The sequence below is a fragment of the Penicillium manginii genome (assembly GCF_028828005.1).
Source record: "Penicillium manginii strain IBT 31320 chromosome Unknown utg000009l:1.0-3297300.0:1.0-3298630.0, whole genome shotgun sequence".
Lineage (NCBI taxonomy): Eukaryota > Fungi > Ascomycota > Eurotiomycetes > Eurotiales > Aspergillaceae > Penicillium > Penicillium manginii.
In genome coordinates, this window is record NW_026643110.1 from 2,251,127 (window position 1) to 2,272,129 (window position 21,003).

At 51.6% G+C, this 21,003-nt stretch overlaps 6 protein-coding genes across 6 annotated transcripts; 3 read left to right on the plus strand and 3 right to left on the minus strand.

The window, feature by feature from the left end:
* Positions 1 to 212: 212 nt before the first annotated feature.
* N7533_012560 (non-specific serine/threonine protein kinase) lies at positions 213 to 3,336 on the plus strand (the record flags this gene model as incomplete). Its single annotated transcript, XM_057109210.1, has 8 exons — positions 213 to 263; positions 359 to 387; positions 447 to 564; positions 651 to 798; positions 875 to 1,173; positions 1,257 to 2,274; positions 2,316 to 2,588; positions 2,630 to 3,336. 8 exons carry the CDS (start codon positions 213 to 215, stop codon positions 3,334 to 3,336), a joined length of 2,643 nt encoding a protein of 880 aa, XP_056954311.1.
* A 1,489-nt stretch (positions 3,337 to 4,825) lies between these two features.
* Positions 4,826 to 8,117, minus strand: N7533_012561 (uncharacterized protein; the record flags this gene model as incomplete). The annotated part of the gene is made up of 6 exons (XM_057109211.1): positions 4,826 to 4,934; positions 5,009 to 5,331; positions 5,388 to 5,543; positions 5,617 to 7,701; positions 7,769 to 7,926; positions 8,000 to 8,117. The coding sequence occupies 6 exons, from the start codon at positions 8,115 to 8,117 to the stop codon at positions 4,826 to 4,828; spliced, it is 2,949 nt and encodes a 982-aa protein (XP_056954312.1).
* Positions 8,118 to 10,909: 2,792 nt separating this feature from the next.
* Positions 10,910 to 12,176, plus strand: N7533_012562 (14-3-3 adaptor artA-like protein; the record flags this gene model as incomplete). Its single annotated transcript, XM_057109212.1, has 7 exons — positions 10,910 to 10,923; positions 10,995 to 11,041; positions 11,108 to 11,127; positions 11,191 to 11,202; positions 11,271 to 11,545; positions 11,653 to 11,740; positions 11,817 to 12,176. 7 exons carry the CDS (start codon positions 10,910 to 10,912, stop codon positions 12,174 to 12,176), a joined length of 816 nt encoding a protein of 271 aa, XP_056954313.1.
* A 2,374-nt stretch (positions 12,177 to 14,550) lies between these two features.
* N7533_012563 (eukaryotic translation initiation factor 3 subunit J) lies at positions 14,551 to 15,573 on the minus strand (the record flags this gene model as incomplete). The annotated part of the gene is made up of 3 exons (XM_057109213.1): positions 14,551 to 15,255; positions 15,341 to 15,417; positions 15,555 to 15,573. The coding sequence occupies 3 exons, from the start codon at positions 15,571 to 15,573 to the stop codon at positions 14,551 to 14,553; spliced, it is 801 nt and encodes a 266-aa protein (XP_056954314.1).
* A 537-nt stretch (positions 15,574 to 16,110) lies between these two features.
* On the minus strand, positions 16,111 to 17,630 carry aspf22 (enolase acuN; the record flags this gene model as incomplete). Its single annotated transcript, XM_057109214.1, has 4 exons — positions 16,111 to 16,906; positions 16,971 to 17,310; positions 17,384 to 17,440; positions 17,507 to 17,630. 4 exons carry the CDS (start codon positions 17,628 to 17,630, stop codon positions 16,111 to 16,113), a joined length of 1,317 nt encoding a protein of 438 aa, XP_056954315.1.
* A 1,280-nt stretch (positions 17,631 to 18,910) lies between these two features.
* On the plus strand, positions 18,911 to 20,308 carry rpt4 (proteasome regulatory particle base subunit RPT4; the record flags this gene model as incomplete). The annotated part of the gene is made up of 3 exons (XM_057109215.1): positions 18,911 to 19,127; positions 19,207 to 20,122; positions 20,188 to 20,308. The coding sequence occupies 3 exons, from the start codon at positions 18,911 to 18,913 to the stop codon at positions 20,306 to 20,308; spliced, it is 1,254 nt and encodes a 417-aa protein (XP_056954316.1).
* Between the last annotated feature and the right edge of the window lie 695 nt (positions 20,309 to 21,003).

Below are 21,003 nucleotides of genomic sequence, written 5' to 3' on the forward strand. Positions count from 1 at the left end.
CTACCACCAGTTCCACGTTGACTCAGACTTCGACTTCGACTTCGTTCTCGACTTCGACCTCTCCTGCCTTCACCGATTCTGCCGATCTTCATTTCCCCGTCCTTTCCTCTCTTGAATGGCAATACCGAACAGCCCACTTCTCTACGCCTCCCTATTCGACACGCGCAGATTCCTCCGCGGCCGACAGCAAACCCGGAGATCGATCATAACACATGCCGCCCAGGACGAGAGCGGGGGTGCAAAGCCAGAAACAAAAGGAAAAGGTTCGTGTGGCGGGTGTGCGCTCGGCCTGGCCGATATCGCTTTGCGCAGGGACAGAACTCCTTAGGACTGCTGGCTAACTTGCGTGCGGTCACAGCTTGCCAACTCCTACAATGAATTACTTGAGTGAGGAATCCCGGTTCCACGAAATTGAGTGTGTTTTGGGCTAATGCGCTAGCCTACAGGGAATTTTCATCCAAGGACCTTCGCAGCGTGGGGAATTACTCTCTAGGAAGATTAATTGGAAAGGGCTCTTTTGGAAAGGTCTATCTCGCGTCACATAAGCTCACCAATGGCTCCAAGGTACGCATACGCATATACTGGGTGGAAGGGGGTGGATTGAGGTGATGTCAAAGCGAGAGATAACTGACACCATATGCTCTTACTAGGTCGTCCTCAAGTCCTCTAGCAAGGAGGATACCAACCTCGCGCGTGAAATCCACCACCACCGCCAATTCCTTCACCCTCATATTGCGCGTTTGTATGAGGTCGTCGTCACAGAGGAATTAGTCTGGCTTGTGTTGGAATTCTGTCCTGGTATGTTCAATTCGGTGGTTGCGACACGGCAAGACACAGGCAGGGCTAACTGCGGTTTTCTTACCCCCTTGAATAGGCGACGAACTTTATAATTATCTCCTCCGCCATGGCCCGCTGCCCGTCGAGAAAGTGAAACGGATATTTACCCAGTTGGTCGGCGCGGTGGCGTATGTTCACAGCAAGTCGTGTGTTCACCGGGATCTCAAATTGGAGAACATCTTGCTGGATAAACATGAAAATGTCAAACTGTGTGATTTTGGATTCACACGTGAGTATGAAGGGAAGGCCAGCTACCTACAGACTTTCTGCGGGACCATCTGCTATAGTGCTCCGGAGATGCTAAAAGGCGAGAAATATGCTGGTGAGAAGGTCGACGTATGGAGCTTGGGCATCATCCTCTATGCGCTATTGGCCGGGAACTACCATACGACGACGATGATGATCAAATCACCAAAAAGCGCATTCTCACCGAAGACCCCATCTACAACGACAAGTTCACAGATGAGGCAAAGGCGTTAATCAATCTTCTCCTCTCTAAGCGGCCGTTGATTCGGCCGAGTCTGGAGGACATCCTCTCACATCCATTCCTTTCTGAACACGCACCTGAACAACTCGCCATCCTCAAAATCCCCCAGCCTTCTCCATTCACCACACCTTTGGAAAAAACGACCTTACAGCGGATGAAGAGTGCCGGTGTCAACATTGATGAGGTTATTGAGAACGTTCTGGCGCAACGATGTGACCCTCTGGCTGGATGGTGGGCCCTGTTGATTGAGAAGGAGCAGCGGAAAGAAAAGAAGCGAGAGAAGAAACGACAGCAGCGAGAGGTGGAAGCGAAGAACATGCGCCGTCTTAGCGCCGCGAGCAGTCGCTTGGAAAAACTCTCGGCCGCTTTAGTTGAAGTCGATGAAGAAGGGCATGCCAACTCGGATAGCCAGCTGCACGAGCGCGGACGCCGAGATAGGCGAAGCCTTCCTTCTCAACTTGCAGTCCCAGAGCTACCCTCGCTACCCGAACCTCTCCCTGTACGCACGCCAGAAGTGACAACTCCGTGCTCAGTCGACAAGGAATCCATACGTTCCAACTCGACAATGCGACGTCGTCCTATTCCCCCGCCGAAGGACAAGAGACGGTCCTCCCGGCCCAGCATGCTACATGTCAGTGCCTCGCAGCCAGAATTGACACAACACCATGGTATCTTCCGACGCCGTACCAATAGACGCCATCATCCGATAATCAGCCAGCTCGCACAGTTGAAACATTGGTTTGCGGAAACTGCCAAACGCGCTCGCTCCCCCGGTTCCAAATCGTCCGGGTCCCGCAAATTCCTCTCCGAGAAATTCAGCCCTGCGAAAAGCCAAGATACTGGAAAGAAAGCTTCGTCCCCTTTGTCCGCGACTAATATACAACCCGAAGAAATTGTAACACCTACGCAAAATAAACGGATCTCGGCGGCGAGTAGCTTGGCTCCCAGCAGTGCGTCATATCGTCAGAATCGACACTCGTATCCTCGCCAGCCACGTCCTTTAAATACTGGCCACTCCAGTATTCGCAGCAATCGAAGCAATCGCAACTCGCTGTCACCGTCGCCAATTACGCCCCGTGGCTCATACCGGCGATCCTCGGCTGGACTGCGTGGACGGAAGTCGACATCTTCGTCTGTGTCCTCGATACGCAGCATACATCATACTCGAGCCCATTCCAAAGCGTCCTCGATTTCATCGAACAGCATGGACACTGTCGCGACACCGACTGCCAGAATTTCGAAGTCTCCGCACAATTCCATCAAGGTTCTTCCCACCACACCCGGCTCATCGGCCCGCTTCCCTAGCAATATCCGACTTGTCCGTGGGCCTGGAGGTGCTCCTGAGAGAAGTTGTCAATACTGGCGAAATGCCGTCGGCTTTTAATGAAGCTGCGCCTACTCCGCTGCTGTACTCGCCTTCTTCGAGCTTGGTCTTCGCCCGACGCAAACGATCTGCCTTCAAGGGACCCATGATTCACACAACCAATCTGACGGTGTCCAGCGGAATGGTTCATTCGCCTGTTCCTGGTCAGCCGGTCGAAGCCAGCCAATCCCTCCCTCCTGTTGGACGACCGGCAGCGCGAAAGAGTCAAATTATTGAAGAAGAGGAAGATGATGGCTTTGAGGACGAAATTGAAGAGGTCGATGAGTTTGACGGTCCAGGGGAAGAAGTTGAAGAAAACGATGGTCAGACTGGACATGATGAGACTCAGACTCTCAGGGAGAGCAACCGCTCTATGAGAGAGGCTGAGACTGCCGAAGCCACAGAACCTAGTACCCCTGCGTCAACCCACAAGAGCGCCCTCGAGCCCGCGGCCGAACTAGAATCTAGTCCGCTCCGACCTCCACGCTCCTCATCACTGAATTCCCCTCCGCCCGAGACAGCGGCAGCAGTCGCAGCAGTCCTTGCCAACAAAACCGCCAACGACGAAGCTGAAGCTCCTACTAGCCAAAGTGCCGAGGCAAATGCAACTATTGACGCAGCTCCTGCTAAGCCTGTCACCACTGATTAACCGTCCAGTTTGCCTTTGCATTTTCGTTCATGGATTGCCGGCGTTATATCCCTCCCCACCTCATTTCCACCCTTGGTTAGATCGATAGAGCTGTTTCTGCGCTTGTCTTTGGTTTATGCTTACTTTATACCCCCTCGATGCTTGCAAGTTTTATACACAGCTTTTGACTTAATTTCCCGCATTTTGCGATTTGCTTTTCCCTCCCCCCCCCCCCCCCCCCGACCCGGCCTCCACGCTTATACGTGCGGCAACTCTCCCTCGCTGCAATTACCCTCTCTTACATTTCCTTATTGTGTCCGTGCTTCTTTCTCACTGACGAAGCGAAGCCCATCTGTACTCATTCGAGCCTTTTTCCTTTTCTTTTTTGCTTATATCTACATCTACCTCTACTACCCCGGATCTCATATACCACACAGGTCGCCCACATTGCTTTGCTTTGCTTGGCTTGCATTTTTTTTTACAGCCCTATATAGACTTGCTTTGAATTTGGCGATACGCCTGCATAATGATACCAGTGCATTTTCTACAGTTCGGTGCCATTTCATAACTTACACATTGACTGGGCTGGGTTTAGCTAGAATCTGGCCCGGTACATGATATAGCACAATAACTGAACCCATAAGTATTCATCGAGAGAGAGCTGCTAGTACTAAGTAAGTACTACTTCTGATACGCGAAGAAGTAATTGGGCAATGGCTACCTAAGTATTTCATAATTCCGTCCCCCTTGGCCGCTACAGGATGCTATGGGCAGCTTGAACGCTGTAGCATGTCCTCAGCTTGAAGTTTAACGTTTAACGGGCCCTTATTCCGAGTCCTCTCTCTCTCTCTTCATGTCCAACTATGACCCCAAACAACCCCCACAGAATAATCCGGGGTGGCACGTCGATCCCTACCCCATCTGCTGCACGAAACTGATCTTGGCCAGTCAGCGTTCAGCACCGGAGTTACCCCGAGATGCGATCTAACGCTGTTTGTCGTGAGTTGGGCGCTTGGGGTCTTGCAGCGGTGTTTAGAGGACACGGGCTGGGAGTGGAGATGTGGCCGTGCGGTTGGAATACCTGGAGACCGGGGGGGGGGGGAGTTAGGTTTGTTTAGCTTGTTCAAGATTATAATATATCCATGGATGCCCAGGTGTTGTTGCATCGGGGATGCTTGCTTTGTTTGGCCCGTGGGTGTTTCCAGGTTTGTTCTACTGTGGAAGGTAGCAAGCAGAAGGTCAAGGATTTATTCTCAAATTCCAGAATTCAGGATCTAGCTTCGCCTGGGGGTATTCAGGACTCGGACCATAGGTAAGGACAGGACTTCCGAGGTTTAAGTGGTAAGAGTAACTTGAAATCAGAGTAAAATTCATTTCTATTCAATGGCATGATATATTCCCCGCCTCTGGTATGGAGGATAGACGGCACAGCTTGACAGGTCTATTTCTAGTTCAAAATCGAGTCTTCCTCTGTCCTGTATGCCGATTCATCGGATCATCGCATCTTTCTTTAAGCCCGCTTGGGCTTGCCAGCGGCGCCGTTCTGGGCCGGGGCAATAGTAGCAACCTTGGAGTCGTACAGTTGGCGCTCCATGAACTTGAGGACCTCGTCAATCAGACTGTGCGGTTGTTAGTATATGTATTCACAAATGGAAGGATCTAGTTGATACGTCTTTGGGGAAAGGAAACTCACATCACAGGGGCACTAATCACCAACACGGCCTGCCACTCATTCCAGTCCAAGGGCAGGATAGAGAACAAGGTCTGCAGGAAGGGGATGTAGAGGATAGCAAAGTGCAGACCCATCGAGAGGGTGATGGCATAGATCAGCATGGGGTTGTTGTGGAGGAAGAAGGTGAACAGGGATTCGCTGGAGGACAGCGCATTCATAGCGTTCAGCATCTCAATGACCACGAGGATGGAAAGAGACACGGTCGAGGCGGACTTGGCCATGTCGTTGCTGAACATCTCGCAGCCGATTTCCGGGAACTTGGAAGAGCAGTGGTGCCAGTGGGACTAGAGTATATGGTTAGAAATAGCTAAAATCAAAATAAAGGTAGAGATAAGCTTACCAGATGCCAGAAGGTGATTTGGGGACCTTCAGGGTTATACATGAACCACCAGACGTAACCAAAGACGGTGGCAGCACCGACGTAGATACCAATGACCATGTAGCGGAACAACAACCAGCCACCGACCAGGGCCTCGTCACGACGGCGAGGGGGGCGCTTCATCACATCATGGTCAGGGGGGGTTGAAAGACAGCGCAGTAGCAGGGAGACCGTCGGTGACAAGGTTCACCCACAACAGCTGAACAGGGATCAGAGCCTCAGGCATGCCCAGGGCGGCAGTCAGGAAAATGGAGACGACCTCACCGATGTTGGAAGAGATGAGGTAACGGATGAACTGTTGGGTGTTGCTGTAAATGGAGCGACCCTCCTCAACAGCGACGGTGATGGTAGCAAAGTTGTCATCGGCCAGAACCATATCGGCCGCCAGCTTGGCGACGTCAGTACCAGTACCCATGGCAACACCAATATCGGACTTCTTCAGAGCGGGGGCATCGTTGACACCGTCACCGGTCATGGCAACGACGTGGTTCAGAGACTGGAGCAGATCGACCAGCTTGGACTTGTGGCTAGGCTCGGTACGGGAGAACAGGGAAGCAGTCTGGACAGCCTCAAGCTTCTGAGCATCGGTGAGCTCGTCAAATTGACGTCCAGTGAAACTCTTGCCAGTAAGATCCTCATTGGCTCCAAATACGCCAATGGAGCGACAGATTGACTCGGCAGTGTTCTGGTTGTCACCGGTGATAACAATAACGCGAATACCAGCATCGTGGCACTTCTTGATGGAGCCGGCAACCTCAGGGCGAGGAGGGTCCAGCATAGCAACAAGTCCGATAAGAGTGAGCTTCTGCTCCAGTTTGAGATAGTCGTCGGTAGAGGTAGCATTGTGCAGGTTGTCCTTGCTAGAGAGGTCACTACGGCTGGCAATGGCCATCACACGGAGACCGCGGTTACCACACTCGATGACTTCGTTGGAAAGGAGCTTCTTGTGGGCAGCGGTCATGGAAACCTTCGATGCGCTGGGGCCTTGCAGGACGTGGGTGCAGCGATCCAGGATAGTCTCGGGAGCACCCTTGACCAGCAGCTTCTGTTCGTTACCCTCGCGGACCAGGACAGACATGCTCTTGCGATCGCGAGAGAATTCGTAGGTGGCCTCCAGAGCAAGGCGGTTTTCGTAGTGTTCGCTAACCTTGTGCAGTCTCTCGTGAGCAGCCAGGGAGTAGATCTTCTTGTTGACGGAAGCGTCCTCGGTACCAATCTTCTCGACCAGGGCGCGCAGAGCTCCCTCGGTGGGTTCTCCGATGTTAGCGAATTGGCCGGTCTTGGGGTCGTGGGCGAGTTTGGCGGCGTTGCAGCGAGCAGTGACCTCGGCGAGTTGTTTCACAGTAGAGGAGGTGGTAGCCAAACCATCGACGGCCTTACCGTCGCGAGAGAGCTGACCAACGGGTGCGAAAGTAGTACCCTCAACTTCAATCTCCTCAATGGAGCCGGTGCTGGTCACAGTAAGGATCTTTGCGACACTCATCTGGTTGGTGGTAAGGGTTCCAGTCTTATCGGAGCAAATCACGCTGCAGCTGCCCAGTGTTTCAACCGAAGGCAGAGAGCGAACAACAGCATTCTTCTGAGCCATCTTGCGAGTTCCCAAAGCAAGACAAGTAGTGATAACGACGGCAAGACCCTCGGGAATAGCGGCCACACCAAGAGAGACCGCAATCTTCAGGTAATAGATAGCACCCTTGGTCCAGCCACCAAAGGAAGGATCGTTGAAGTGCTCGATGTTGATCAGCCAGACGAGAATACAGATAAGAGAGATGACCTTGGCCAGCATATCACCAAATTCATTGATCTTTTGCTTCAGCGGGGTCGGCTCGGAGATTTGGGAAGTAATGCTGTCGTGGATATCACCGATGGCAGTCGAGCCACCGGTCAGAACAACAAGGGCAGTGGCGTGTCCGTTGACGACAGTGGTTCCGGAGAAGAGCATATTGACTTGGTCCTGCTTGACAGCCTGACGGTCCTTGATGGCCTTGGTCTCCTTGCCAACACTCTCGCTCTCACCGGTCAAAATGGCCTGGTCGACGCGGAAGCTGTTGCTGTGGACCGAGAGAAGTCGGCAGTCGGCGGGAATGCGATCTCCAACAGCGATGTCAATAACATCACCGGGGACCAGATCCTCAGCCTTGACCTTGACCGTCTTTCCATCACGCACAACCTTGGCCTCGTTGGCCGAGTATTCCTGGAGGGCCGCAATTGCCTTCTCCGCGCTGCTTTCTTGGGTGACGCCCACCACCGCGTTGAGGATCAGAATGGTCAAAATCTGTAAACAGTGGGAACGATTAGTTGCCATTCGGACGTAATCTTGTGAGAGCGCTATCGAAACGTACCACGGCAGGGTCCACGAATGCAGTCCAGTCGTCGCCACCTTCGAATAAGGCCAGTACAAAGGACACGGCAGCCGAACCGAGCAAGATAAGAACCAGCTGGTCCTTGAATTGCTCCAGAATCAGCTCCCACATGGGAGTTGGGGGTTCCTCAGCGAGAGCTAGAAGGCGATTAGCATGGATTCTTGCATTCTCCAACCACGCAAAGGCGATTAATCTGAAGGGTTTACTGACCATTGGGACCATACTGCTTGCGAGCCTGGAGGACCGCATTGGTGGACAGTCCGTCGCGCTCCGAGACATCGAAGTGCTTCAGCACCTCCGATGGAGAGTGCAGGAAGGAATTCTCCATGACGTATCGTACTCACACTCTCTAGTCACTCTGCGATAAAAAGAGGACAATTGAGGGAGGGAGGTTGGGGAGGGGAAGAGAAAGAGTGGAGATGGAAGAGCTGGGGAAGAAACAGAAGGAAACGGGAAGGAAGTGAGTGATAGTTATGATTAGAAATGATACATGTCCCAAAGCCAAACAGTTGGAAATTAGGGCCAAAAGAGGGACGAGCGCGATGATATATGAGATTTCTCTCTTTTTCTTTTTATTTCTTTTTCCTTTTTCTCTGCCCTTGAATCGCAGGGCCCCAGTAACAAAGTGGAGCGCGGAGGCACAACGTGTTCTCATCCAGTTCCCCGATTGCTGACTCATCTCAAACAGGGCTGAAGTTTCTCCAGTTTACGGAGTAGCAAACTTATATTGCATCTACACGCGTTACCCAAAGGAGACTCATTCTCATTCCTTTCACTCTTGCAATTTACCATGTTTGCTTGTCCACTTTGACCTAGAGATAAATCAAAGCTATCTCTTTGAGTCGATTCCCGTGGAGTTCCGTCTGGTCTATCTCCTCTCCTCTATCCCCCACCCCCCTCCTCAGCCCTGTGGAGGGCCGGTCTCGCGAACCAGTCAAGAGGCCACAGCGACCATCTGGGCGATAGGGCTACTCCGCTAGATGGAGCAGATTGACTGGTCTCATTGCAGAATGCGGTGTCCTAAGAAGACAATCTGACTTGGCGAAGGAGAGGACCAACTCCACTTCTGCTCCTCCGATAGGTAAGAGGAGAACGATGCAGCCTAGAGCCACCGAGCCCCGTAATAAATCCCAGCTCTCGGCATCGATACCGGAGATCCCTGACGCAACGCGTCAACACCGATGATGCTGTTGGACCCCGTAGCCATCCAGTCACACAGAAAGAGGACTCGGAGATTTGAACGGTCCACCACTTACCCGCATTTGCTGAATTGTCCATTATCCTCATCCTCATCCTAATGGTCTTGGTCTTGGTCTTAATCTTGTTTTTCTCATTTTGAACCCTGGGACCCTGGATCTACAGGTCGTTTCTCCTATCTGGCATCTCCCGCTTGCGAACTAGCCTGGGAAATGTGCCCCAATGAGTGATTTTCTTCCCTGTGGCAAGCTGCATGTCAAATCACCCGAGTGGACCGGACAGGTGCCATTGGCAGTGGTACATGTACATATATAAGCACGCTAATTGCCGCTCATCTGTAGGGCTGAACCTAGCTTGGCCACGACTTGCATCATTGTCCTCATTGGGTTGGACATAAACAGAAGAGGACAGGAGAGAACAGCACGGGCCGCTGGGTCTGTAGTAGTAAGTTGTGAGCTGGCTACTCCGTACAGTGCAAAGTGCAGAGTACAAGTACACATTTATGCTTTGTGTGTTGAGTCTGTGGTTTCATCAATGAGGATCGTCTGATTGAAATTGGCGGATACTTGATACTGATGGTCGGTGTAGGCCGATCCGGTCCTGAGGATGCGGAGAAGGGCTTGCCTTGAGGCTGCATTGCATTTTCGGGATCGGGGTAATGGGCGTGCCCAATCGTAGCCCTCTGGCGAAGTACAGAAACGCAAAGCTGCAAGCATCTCTGCATTTCTCTAAATTTATCATGTGGCCCTGTCCACTGGCACATGTCAGGTGATGCTAGGATGCCCCAGGAGAGTCAATCGCAACAACTTGGACATGAACTTGAACTTGAACTTCTACACAAATGTAAGCATTGGAATGTTTTTGCATGCGAATAGTATAATTTACTCCGTAGTTTAGCCACCCCCAGCGCCAGAGTCCCTCCTTCGGGCTGTGTATGACATGTGACGAGATTGGCGAGTGGGCTGGCCACTACATCATATCCTCTGCCTTAAGGCTGTCAGGCAGTAAATGCTAGAAGGTTCGATACTGTTGCATCATCGTCATTGCGAGACTTGAGGTTGCTTTACTACTAGACATGCTCTATAGTGTAGTACCAGCAAGAAGTAGAAAATCAGCCTTTATTTTAGGAATTATGTATTGCCAGTCTCATAGGGTCTCGCCAAAAATGAGAGGCCCACCAGGTTAGGATCGCCGGACCTACGGGTAGTGGTAGTGTCAGTGGACTCGACAAACAGCGGTAGTGTTAAGGATCTCTCCGATGGCCCTGGGATATTCAAAGTATTGGTATATATGCATATTATAGATGCAGTATACTCTGTATAGATCGGAGTCAAGTGATACTTATTGGGCGTTGACAGAGCCGCGCCCAAAGGGTGTAATATATTCTCGTATTTATGTAATTGTGTTACTGGCGGGCCAGTTGGGCGACCATCCACGTCCGGAAGATAGTACACAGAGAGTACACAATACTTGATTCCATGCAGGGGACACGGGCAAAACAAAAGTACCTAGTACCCACAGTATTGTTGTGATTTCCCCCCTCAAGCAATACACAACCAATACCAAACATACACAACTCTCAACTCAGCCGACCCTCAACTCAGCCATCTTCTCTCCTTGTCTTGTCTTCGCCCCCCCCACTTGATCCTCTGAACCAACTTCCTCCTCTGCATCTTTCCTCTCCTCGAAACCCCACCACTCTCAACTATCTCCCTCTTCCATACACACATCCACCATGGGTTCTGAAGTATGTATTGCACTCTCCTCGACCCCCTCAACCCCTCCATCCATCATCTGTCTCGTCACCGCCATCGCATTCAACCCCCTCTCACACATCTCCATCATTCCCATCTCCTCATCCTGGTCCCTGCATCCTGTCATTTCCCTCTCAGTTTGGATATATCGCTAACCTCTGTCGTCGCAATGCAGCGTGAGAAGTAAGCACCAAACCATGCTCTTTCGACGCCCATTTCCCCCACCCCCGTGACACTACTAACCCCCTCATCAGCAAGACGTTCCTCGCGCGGCTCTGCGAGCAGGCCGAACGTTACGATGGTAAGATTGACTGTGTCCGATTCTAATAAAGTGGTGCATGCTGACGCAAGGGTGCTTTCCCTTCAGAAATGGTCAAGTACATGAAGGTCAGTCGCATCCGTCCCGCTTGTTGTTTATTATCTGAGCGCCCGGGCTAACCAGTTCAACAGGAAGTCGCCAAGGTACGACAACTCCACGGATTCCGCTACTCTATCTCTACCACGCGGATAAAAAACTGACCATTCTCTAGATTGGCGGCGAACTCACTGTCGATGAGCGCAACCTCCTCTCCGTTGCCTACAAGAACGTTGTTGGTACCCGCCGTGCCTCCTGGCGCATCATCTCCTCCATCGAGCAGAAGGAGGAGTCCAAGGGTTCCGACCAGCACGTCGGTATCATCAAGGAGTACCGTGATAAGATCGAGAAGGAGCTTGAGGATGTCTGCCAGGATGTCCTGAATGTTCTCGATGACTCTTTGATCCCCAAGGCCGAGACTGGCGAGTCCAAGGTCTTCTACTACAAGATGTGCGTGATTAACCGGAAGGAAAAGCTTCTCCCCATCTCTCTTTTACCTCGTCCACTATCTCCGACCTTGCTTTTCTGATGCATTAACTAATCCTCTCGATTTACAGGAAGGGTGACTACCACCGTTACCTCGCTGAGTTCGCCTCTGGCGAGAAGCGCAAGGTTGCCGCCACTGCTGCCCACGATGCCTACAAGGTATGATTTCTCCCTCTCTCTCTCTCTCTCTTACCTTCGCCGCAATTTATAACATCTGCTGATTATCCCCATCTAGAACGCTACCGAAGTTGCCCAGACTGACCTCACCCCCACTCACCCCATCCGCCTCGGTCTCGCCCTGAACTTCTCCGTCTTCTACTACGAGATCCTCAACTCCCCCGACCGTGCATGCCACCTCGCCAAGCAGGCCTTCGACGATGCCATTGCCGAGCTCGACTCCCTCTCCGAGGAGAGCTACCGCGACAGCACTCTGATCATGCAACTCCTGCGGGACAACCTGACCCTCTGGACCTCATCCGACAGCCAGGACGCTGAGGGTGCCAAGGACGAGTCCGCTGCCCCCGCTGCTTCCGAGGAGGCTCCCGCGGCCGAGGAGAAGCCCGCCGAGGAGACCAAGCCTGCCGAGGAGTCCTAAGCGAAACCGACTGCATGTCTTGCCCGTGGTAGGATAGGTACGTAGGTGTGAGGGAGGGGGTGGGTTTGCGATTGAAGCCGTACCGTACGCCGATACTTTGGTCAAGGGGGCGTTTTTCTTCGCATTTCTTCTGTGATTGTGGATTTCTACAAGTTCGCTTGCTTGCTTTGTTTTTCATCCGCAGCGTTGTTAGCTGGGTTGGGGACCGGCACCTACTATCTGTTTGTTACGCGCGTTCCAAATCGTGTTCTCGGAACTGCGTGGGTCGGTCGGCGGAGTTTGATATTCGGCTTCCTATTGACGCGAGCGAAGAAAAGGAGCTGAGTGGAAATTTCTCTCTCTTTTATTGTCTCTATTCCCACTCCAGCACGATTCAATGTGTTTATTTTCCAATTTACCGTCTGGTCCCTCGCCCGGATTTATCGTGCCTGTGTAGATTGAAGTCAATAAAGTAGAGGGTAGTCTCGTCAGTACATAACTCCGATGAGGCTTACCCATTGGGCACTGAGTGGTCTGCTATCAAATTGATATTACGCATTCAGTCGAGGGCAGATCGAACATAACACAGCCCCAATTCGAGGCCCAAGTCCTCCGGGCACAATGCCCTAGTTAGAAGTATTTGACATTAGTCATAGCCACTACACCTGCACATCATTTGTGTGCGTGACTAGTGCACTCGCCAAACAACACGCGAGTCGGTCAGGGATCAGGGATTGTAGGATTTAGGGACTGATCATCCGATTAAGGCCTCAGGCCCTTAACTAAGAGTCCACTTTTTCTTTCCGCCGGTCTGGCCCTCCCAGATCTCTCTCCACTGAAATAGTTAACGGTCAGCGGGTATCGAGATGCTCACCAACGCGACGTATATTCTTACGGGAATGGGCATACAAAACGACGAGGTTGACCAGACTGTCTATTAGCCTACCATTATCTGAGTCACCTAGGTTGTCAGACTGATGATCAAAGCTGGAAATTTCCCAAGGGGGTCTCGGGTGATCACATTTCGACAGGCCTGGTTGGAAAACAACGAATCGATCGTCGACTTTATCTAGAATTTAGTCTATCGTCCTAATGGTCCAAGGTCCGAGCGGATTTATTCCCCACTGGCTATCCTCGAACTGAAAAAGCAAAAGTGTATTAATTACGACAATTTCCAGCCTGCGCTTGTCCCAAATGGCAAAGTGAAGTTCCCATAAGCTCTAGAATGTGCTGCTATTGGAGTAAGTAATAAATCCTAGCTAGCCTAGCAATCTTCAAATGCGGTTGAAAGACCCGCACTTTCGGTCACTGGCATGTCCCTGGAGCGGAGAAACTTGTATGAAACAAGGCTTGGAACCGGGGGAAGATTCGTCGGAAGCAGTTCCGCAACGTAACGCAAGTCTATATATCGCTGGTGACTCGGAGTCTTCAAGTTCTGGTAAATAGCTACTCCCTGTGCATCTATAGGTCGAAGGGCTAGATCGCGTGAATTTCCAAGCTTCATCAGGACAAGATCATGATGGCATCCATGGATGGCATCACTTGATAGATTCAAGATGTTCAACGGTGCGTTGGACGCCAAAGAAACCTGCAGTGGTCTTGGAAAAAAAGATCAGGTAAGTACCATTGACCATTTTCCTTCTCTAAGATCAACATACTTATTCAATATCTAGATCATTAAATTTATGATGCACGTTGCGAAGAACCCGCATATTTATGCTATCCCCTATGACCAATGACCGGGGGTCCTAAGTCTGGTCTCGGCAATTGAAAGCCTCCAGTAAGAGAATATCCCAATCCAGGCTATCTTCCAGATTGGTCGTCTAGTATCTATATCCGAGCGAAAGTCCTCTGTCCAACATCCAAATATCCTTGACTGATATCGGAGCACTCTGGGATATCCTGAAGTGTGTTAACCTCAACCTTGTGGCCTTTCCTCAATTATGTACAACCGATCGGGAGAGGTCACTTCTATCACTTCACTTCAAAGTTTCAAAAGCCATTCGATGCCAAGGCCAAACATCACATCGAGAAAGGGATACCGTTATTCCAACACAGGAGCTCGTGGAGTTTGCCGCCTTCATTTCTGGGAGACAGTCCAAATTCTAGGTTGTCATGTTTATATTTTTGTCTCGGTGCAATGCAAGCGATGGATTCTTCAAGTCGGAATGAGGGTCGTACTAGTACTTGGTGGGGGGGAAGTCATTTTATATCAGGTTGGCATTGATGTATATGAAAAATGGAGTACGACTTCTAGAAAGAAGAAAAAAGCAAAGGGCATATTTGAATGGATCTATTTGCTCATGCTAGATGATAGTCAGAGATGGCGGGATATACACATTGGCATTCGTGCTGAAAGGAAAAAGAGAAAAGAAAGCATTCATCCTCATCATGATTACATGAAGTCATCATCAGCAAGACCATCATCACCATCATAGGCATTGTTATCGATCTGGTTATCCCGGTTCGAAACAAGCGAGACCTTAGTCTTAGCAGCCTTGCTCTTCTTGTTTCCCTTATCAGCCGCGCGCTCCTCGCGCTGCTTCTCGTTACCAGCCGTCGTCAGCGCACTGGCCATCTTCTTGATCTCCGCACTGGGCAGCTCCTTCACCAGTCGTCGGGTGAAGTCCTGCGCCCAGAGCGAGTACTGCGGCTTCTTGGAGTGCGGCGTGATGAGCGGGATCAGGATATCGGACAGCCGGGCGAACTGGTCCTTGGTCGTGGGCTTGAAGAGGGCCATCGAAGAGAGATCGATTGAGTTGGTGGGGTCAGCCGAGTCAGTCACGACGATGGCCTTGGGTGCGCCGCGGTTGCGCTTAAGGTCGACGTCTGAGAACAGATCCGCCGCGTGCTGGAGGTCGGCGTCCTGCTCCTGTTGGCGCACGCGTTCGCGGCGCTCGGCTTCCGTCTCGTCTGCGTCGAAGTCGCCCGAGTTGGCTTCGTCGGCGCGGCGCTGCTCGCGGTGCTCTTCTATGCGCTGGGCTTTGGTTTTCTTGTTGGCGAGGGCGGCGGCTTTTTTCGCGGCTTCGGCTTCTGCGGCCTTTTTGGCCTTCTCGCGCTCTACTTCCGAGTCTTCGGCTGCGTCCCAAGAGTCGAGAACCTGTTGTTTTTTGAAAAGTGGTGGATCAGTGCCGTATCCTGAATGGGAGAGAACTGTAATGGCGAGATCGCTGGATTGGCCTTACTTCGTCTTCCTCCTCATCGTCGAATCGGCGGCGGGGAGCGGCGATAACGGGAGGAGAGTCGCTGTCCTCCTCTTCGTCTATCGGATAGAGAATATACAATTAGCATCCCGGAAGTATGTATCAGAGCGGTAGGTAACAGTTGCCCAAGTCGCATCGAGTTGCCACGGCGGCAGCCCTAACGAGGGCGGCTGATAGTCGCAGGATAAGAACTTACCCCACTTCGAAGGCGGCATTTTGGAAAATGAGAGACGTTCGGTGAACGAGGTAAGAAAAAAAGAAGAAAAAGAAGGAGGGGGGGGAATGCGACGCAAGACGTAATGGAGGACAAAGATCGAGTCCGCGATACCTGCACCAACAAAAGGTTGGAGGGGCAAGACAAATTTTATGTGGGCCACTTATCGCCGTGGGATGGCACGTGATCTCGGGGCACTTGGTGCCCGACCAGCGTGATCTATAGAACAGTAGTATCAGCAGTATCAGCAGTAGTAGTATTATTATTAGTAGGATCAGTAGGAGTTTGAGTATTTATAAGAAGTGATAGTAATTACACTGTTCAGGCTGATATGTAACATATGTTGAGGCAACAGCCTAGAATCCTGGTCTACTAGCATACTGACTACTTATGATTACTCCACTCCATATAGTGAATTGTCTTCATTCAAGAGATCTTATTAAATTCATAATCATAAAAGATGGCGAGTCATCGATTTTTTTTCTCGCTCGTTTCCACCCGATTCAAAGGTGCAAGCTTCCATCACGGTAAGCTGCATTTACAGGTTAACCGCAGTGCGGAAGTTCTTGCCAGCGTAGATGGCGTTCTCGCCGAGCTCCTCCTCAATGCGGAGGATCTGGTTCAGCTTAGCCAGACGCTCGGAACGGGCAGGGGCACCGGTCTTGATCTGGCCGGAACGGAGACCGACAGAGATGTCAGCAATGGTGACGTCCTCGGTCTCACCGGAACGGTGGGAGACCATGACACCCCAGCCGTCGGCGTAGGAGTCCTTGGCGGCCTGGATAGACTCGGTCAGGGTACCGATCTGGTTGACCTTCAGCAGAAGGGCGTTGCAAGACTTGAGCTCAATGGCCTTCTTGATGCGGAGGGGGTTGGTGACAGTCAGGTCATCACCGACAATCTGGAAGTCGGAGGTCTTGTAGAAGTAGCTCCAGGCCTCCCAGTCGTCCTCAGCGAAGGGGTCCTCGATGGAGACGATGGGGTACTTGGCAGCCAGGGACTTGTAGAGGTCGGCCAGCTGCTCGTAGGTGAGCCACTTGGTGGGGTCGGAGTCGGGGTTCTTGAAGTCGAGATCGTACTTCTTGGCGTCCTCCTTGTAGAATTCGCTGGAGGCAACGTCCATGGCGATGGAGATCTTGCCAGTGTAGCCGGCCTGCTCGATGGACTCGGTGATCAGGTCAAGAGCCTCCTCGGCGGTCTGAATATCGGGAGCGACACCACCCTCGTCACCGACGTTACCAGCGGACTGGCCGTACTTCTTCTTGGCGAGAGCCTTGAGCTTGTGGTAGACCTCAGCACCCTGGCGGAGACCCTCGGAGAAAGAGGAAGCAGTGCTGAAAAGACATAGGTTAGCATCTCTATTTCACCAATTGAACGTACGATTGGGTGGGAACTTACTCAGGGACGATCATGAACTCCTGGAAGGCCAGACGGCCACCGGCGTGGGAGCCACCGTTCAGGACGTTCTGGAAGGGAACGGGGAGGACGTAGGGCTTCTTGGTACCGGCAAGGTCGGAGATGTGAGCGTAGAGAGGGACACCCTTCTCAGCGGCAGCAGCCTTGGCAATGGCCAGGGAGACACCGAGAATGGCGTTGGCACCGAGCTTGCCCTTGTTGGCAGTGCCGTCGAGCTTGTTCAGGAAGTCATCGACCTTAGCCTGGTCCTTGACATCAATGTTCTCCTTGATGAGAGCGGGGCCAATGATGTCGTTGACGTTGGAGACGGCCTTGAGGACACCTAGATACGAGAAAGGTTAGCAATTGATTTAGAAGAGGCGTTGATTGCAATGAGGTGCAATAGCAGCACTTACCCTTGCCGAGCCACTTGGACTTGTCACCATCACGGAGCTCAACAGCCTCGTGCTGGCCTAGAAACTGTTAGTTTAATGGTTCTCTCGAGTAGCTCTGGGGAATTGAAAACATCAATGACATACCAGTGGAAGCACCGGAGGGGACAATGGCGCGGTGCAGACCGGTCTCAGTGACAACATCCACCTCAACGGTGGGGTTGCCGCGAGAGTCGTACACGGAACGAGCGTGAACCTTGGCGATAGGCATTTTGGAAATGTGTCTGAAAGATGGGGGAAAATCTGTCAGTTGCAAGAAAGAAAAAGAAGAAAGATGGGGAGGAGGGGTTAATGAGTGTAAACTCGTGACTCAAGGCGGCGGGGGACAGAGGTTCACCGATGACCCAAAATGACAGGTCCGGTGGAAGGATAGGGGGGGTTTGCTTGAGCGGAGTGTTGATTGGGGCAATTGGTTGGGGCAGTGGTCACCGAAGGTCTGAATGTGTAGGGGAGACTACTAGTATATTGTGCTATCCCTTCTTGGTTCAGGTGAAGATGTGTGATGGGGAGGTGATGTGGTGAAGTGTGGTGAGGTGAAGTGATGTGTATAAGGAGGGGCAGCTATGGCGGGGTAGATATGATCCAACCAACTTACCTGGGGGAATATATGGGGAGAGAGTAAGAGGAATAAACAATTACAATTCAAAAAAGCATACAGCTACGGAAACACCCGATTCTTTAAATACTAAAGACACCGGGAAAGGTCACAACTAGTCCTCCGATTCTTTCCAATGCGGTGGTGGGGCCCTCCACGGTCTCCTCCAGTGTTTGCTGGCTGATCCGACCGTCTGCGGACTTTTCTACCTGCGAGATCCCCCGTCCCTCGGGAGGAGATGGGCCATTCTCGGCTCGGGTCTTGTTTGTCCTGTTGATTTCCCGATATTTACGTACGATGTGTTTGCTATTGCTATTGCTCAGTAGCTATTGGTAGCAGCTATCCGTCGTGTAGCTCTAGTCATGACGGAGGAGTCTTGCGTAGTACTGCATCGACTGCAGAGTTTTTTTTTGGCGTAATGTTAGACTGCGTAAAGCTTCCGCAAGAGGACCAGCATTGAAGGACCATTGGTCGACTCCTCTGACGTCGCATCGGCGACTGGGGATGGGCACAGGCTGGGTACAAGTTGGGAAACGCTGGATGCATGACGAAATTCGATGCCTGAGAGCCTCGACACCTTAAGGCCTTATTGCCTTGGGTCGTATCACGTGACCATTGTAATTCCTTACCGCCCTTCTGCCTTAGTGCCTCAGTGCCCGCTGACTCAGATGATGCAAGTCACGTGTGTATACACACCGTCAGGTGACTAACCTGGAAGCTCCTCGACGGGCGGTGCTGGAAGCTCCAAGTTGAAGTCCACTGCCCTTCCTACCAATCCGTCCATCCGATCATCTACCCACGGGGACATTGCATCCATCAATACCCCCATCAACAAACCCGACACTCATCGCCTTCCTTTCGCATTTTGCCCCTTCGATTCCCGTTCGCCGTCCATCATGAGCGGCGCTAGCGACCCCGAGCGGGACCACGCGCTTGATGATTATAAAAGGAGCTTGTTGGAGCTACGAGAATGGGAAGCTAAGCTAAAATCACTGCGGATGGGCATCAAGGATCTCCAACGAGAGTTTGATGTTTCCGAGGAGAACATCAAGGCGCTACAGAGTGTTGGTCAGATCATCGGCGAGGTGTTGAAACAGCTTGATGAAGAGCGATGTATGTCCCCACTGCATTCCATCGGGTGTCCCGAATCGAGATCGAAGCTTGAAGATAGCGGTAGCTAATCTTTTCACAGTTATTGTCAAGGCCTCATCGGGCCCCCGTTACGTTGTCGGCTGCCGTTCAAAGGTTGACAAGGCCAAGATGAAGCAGGGCACCCGTGTAGCCCTGGATATGACGACGCTTACCATTATGCGAATGCTGCCGCGCGAGGTCGATCCTCTCGTCTACAACATGTCTTTGGAGGACCCCGGTTCAATCAACTTTGCTGGAATTGGTGGTTTGAATGACCAGATTCGAGAGCTGCGAGAGGTTATCGAGTTGCCGTTGAAGAACCCAGAACTCTTCCTGCGAGTAGGAATAAAGCCCCCCAAGGGTGTCCTTCTCTACGGTCCTCCGGGTACCGGTAAAACACTGCTTGCCCGAGCCGTGGCGAGCTCCATAGAAACAAACTTCCTGAAAGGTGTGCATGAGTTATCATTATCCCTTGTTCTACCGTTGTTTCCCCCTGCTAATGCCTTCTTTCTCTGCCTAGTTGTCTCATCCGCGATTGTCGACAAGTACATTGGTGAATCCGCCCGTCTGATCCGAGAAATGTTCGGCTACGCCAAGGAACACGAACCCTGCATCATCTTCATGGACGAAATCGACGCTATCGGAGGTCGCCGTTTCTCCGAAGGAACATCGGCAGATCGAGAAATTCAGCGAACACTGATGGAACTGCTCAACCAATTGGATGGTTTCGACTACCTCGGCAAGACGAAGATCATCATGGCTACCAACCGACCCGATACCCTGGACCCGGCTCTACTGCGTGCCGGTCGTCTGGACCGCAAGATCGAGATCCCTCTGCCTAATGAGGTTGGCCGTCTGGAGATTCTGAAGATTCACACAAGCTCCGTCGTCATAGAGGGTGATATCGATTTTGAGAGCGTGGTTAAGATGAGTGATGGGTTGAATGGTGCTGATCTGCGTAACGTGGTGACTGAAGCGTAAGTTTTGACTCTGATTTCTGCATTGCTTTTGGCATGAGTGTGCTCTAACTGATGATCTATAGGGGTCTATTCACCATCAAGGATTACCGTGATGCCGTTAACCAGGACGACTTCAACAAGGCGGTGCGGAAGGTTGCTGAGTCGAAGAAGCTCGAGGGCAAGCTTGAATACCAGAAGCTGTAATTGTAACTACCTATGGGCAGGTCGTCCGTTAGAATCCTACATGCCGACTGAGCTTCGGTTACGAATATTGCGTGTTTATGACAGAGTAGATCCAAGAAACGTAATCAATTCCATAGTATATCGCCATCCATGGATACTAGTACTACGAGTACCAGTAGTACTGGAGCACCCTCCGCAGGGCCTGGAAAGGGACCTTCAAGTTCAAATGAGGAGCGCTTCAGCCAAATCGCTACCTACCTGACCTTTACAGAGCCTCGCTCCAGACAACAACAAACATCTACATCAACCACACTAGCAACAGTCGCCAAAAGAAATTACTTCATCCAGCGAGACGCGCTGAAGAGTTTCTTGCGTCCAACTCGAGGCATTTCTTGCGTCCGACTCGACGAGAGAAAGTGACCAAGATCCTCAAGAATGAAACAGGTCGTTGCTACATTTCCAACTGCATCAAGAAGGACTATATCCAGACGGCTCATCATATCCAAAAGCCTCGGTGACCCCTAAACTTCTTATCTACTTGGTTGTCAATATCTGGTGACAAAGGTCCCACTGAACGGTTGGGTACCCGTCCTGACTGTGGAATGATTCCTGTTAATATTTGAGAACCATAGCTCAGATCCAAAACGAGAACTTGGAGCTGCATTCGGATTCGAGTATCACTATCATGGCGGCAATTCAACAGTCAGCCAGCATGC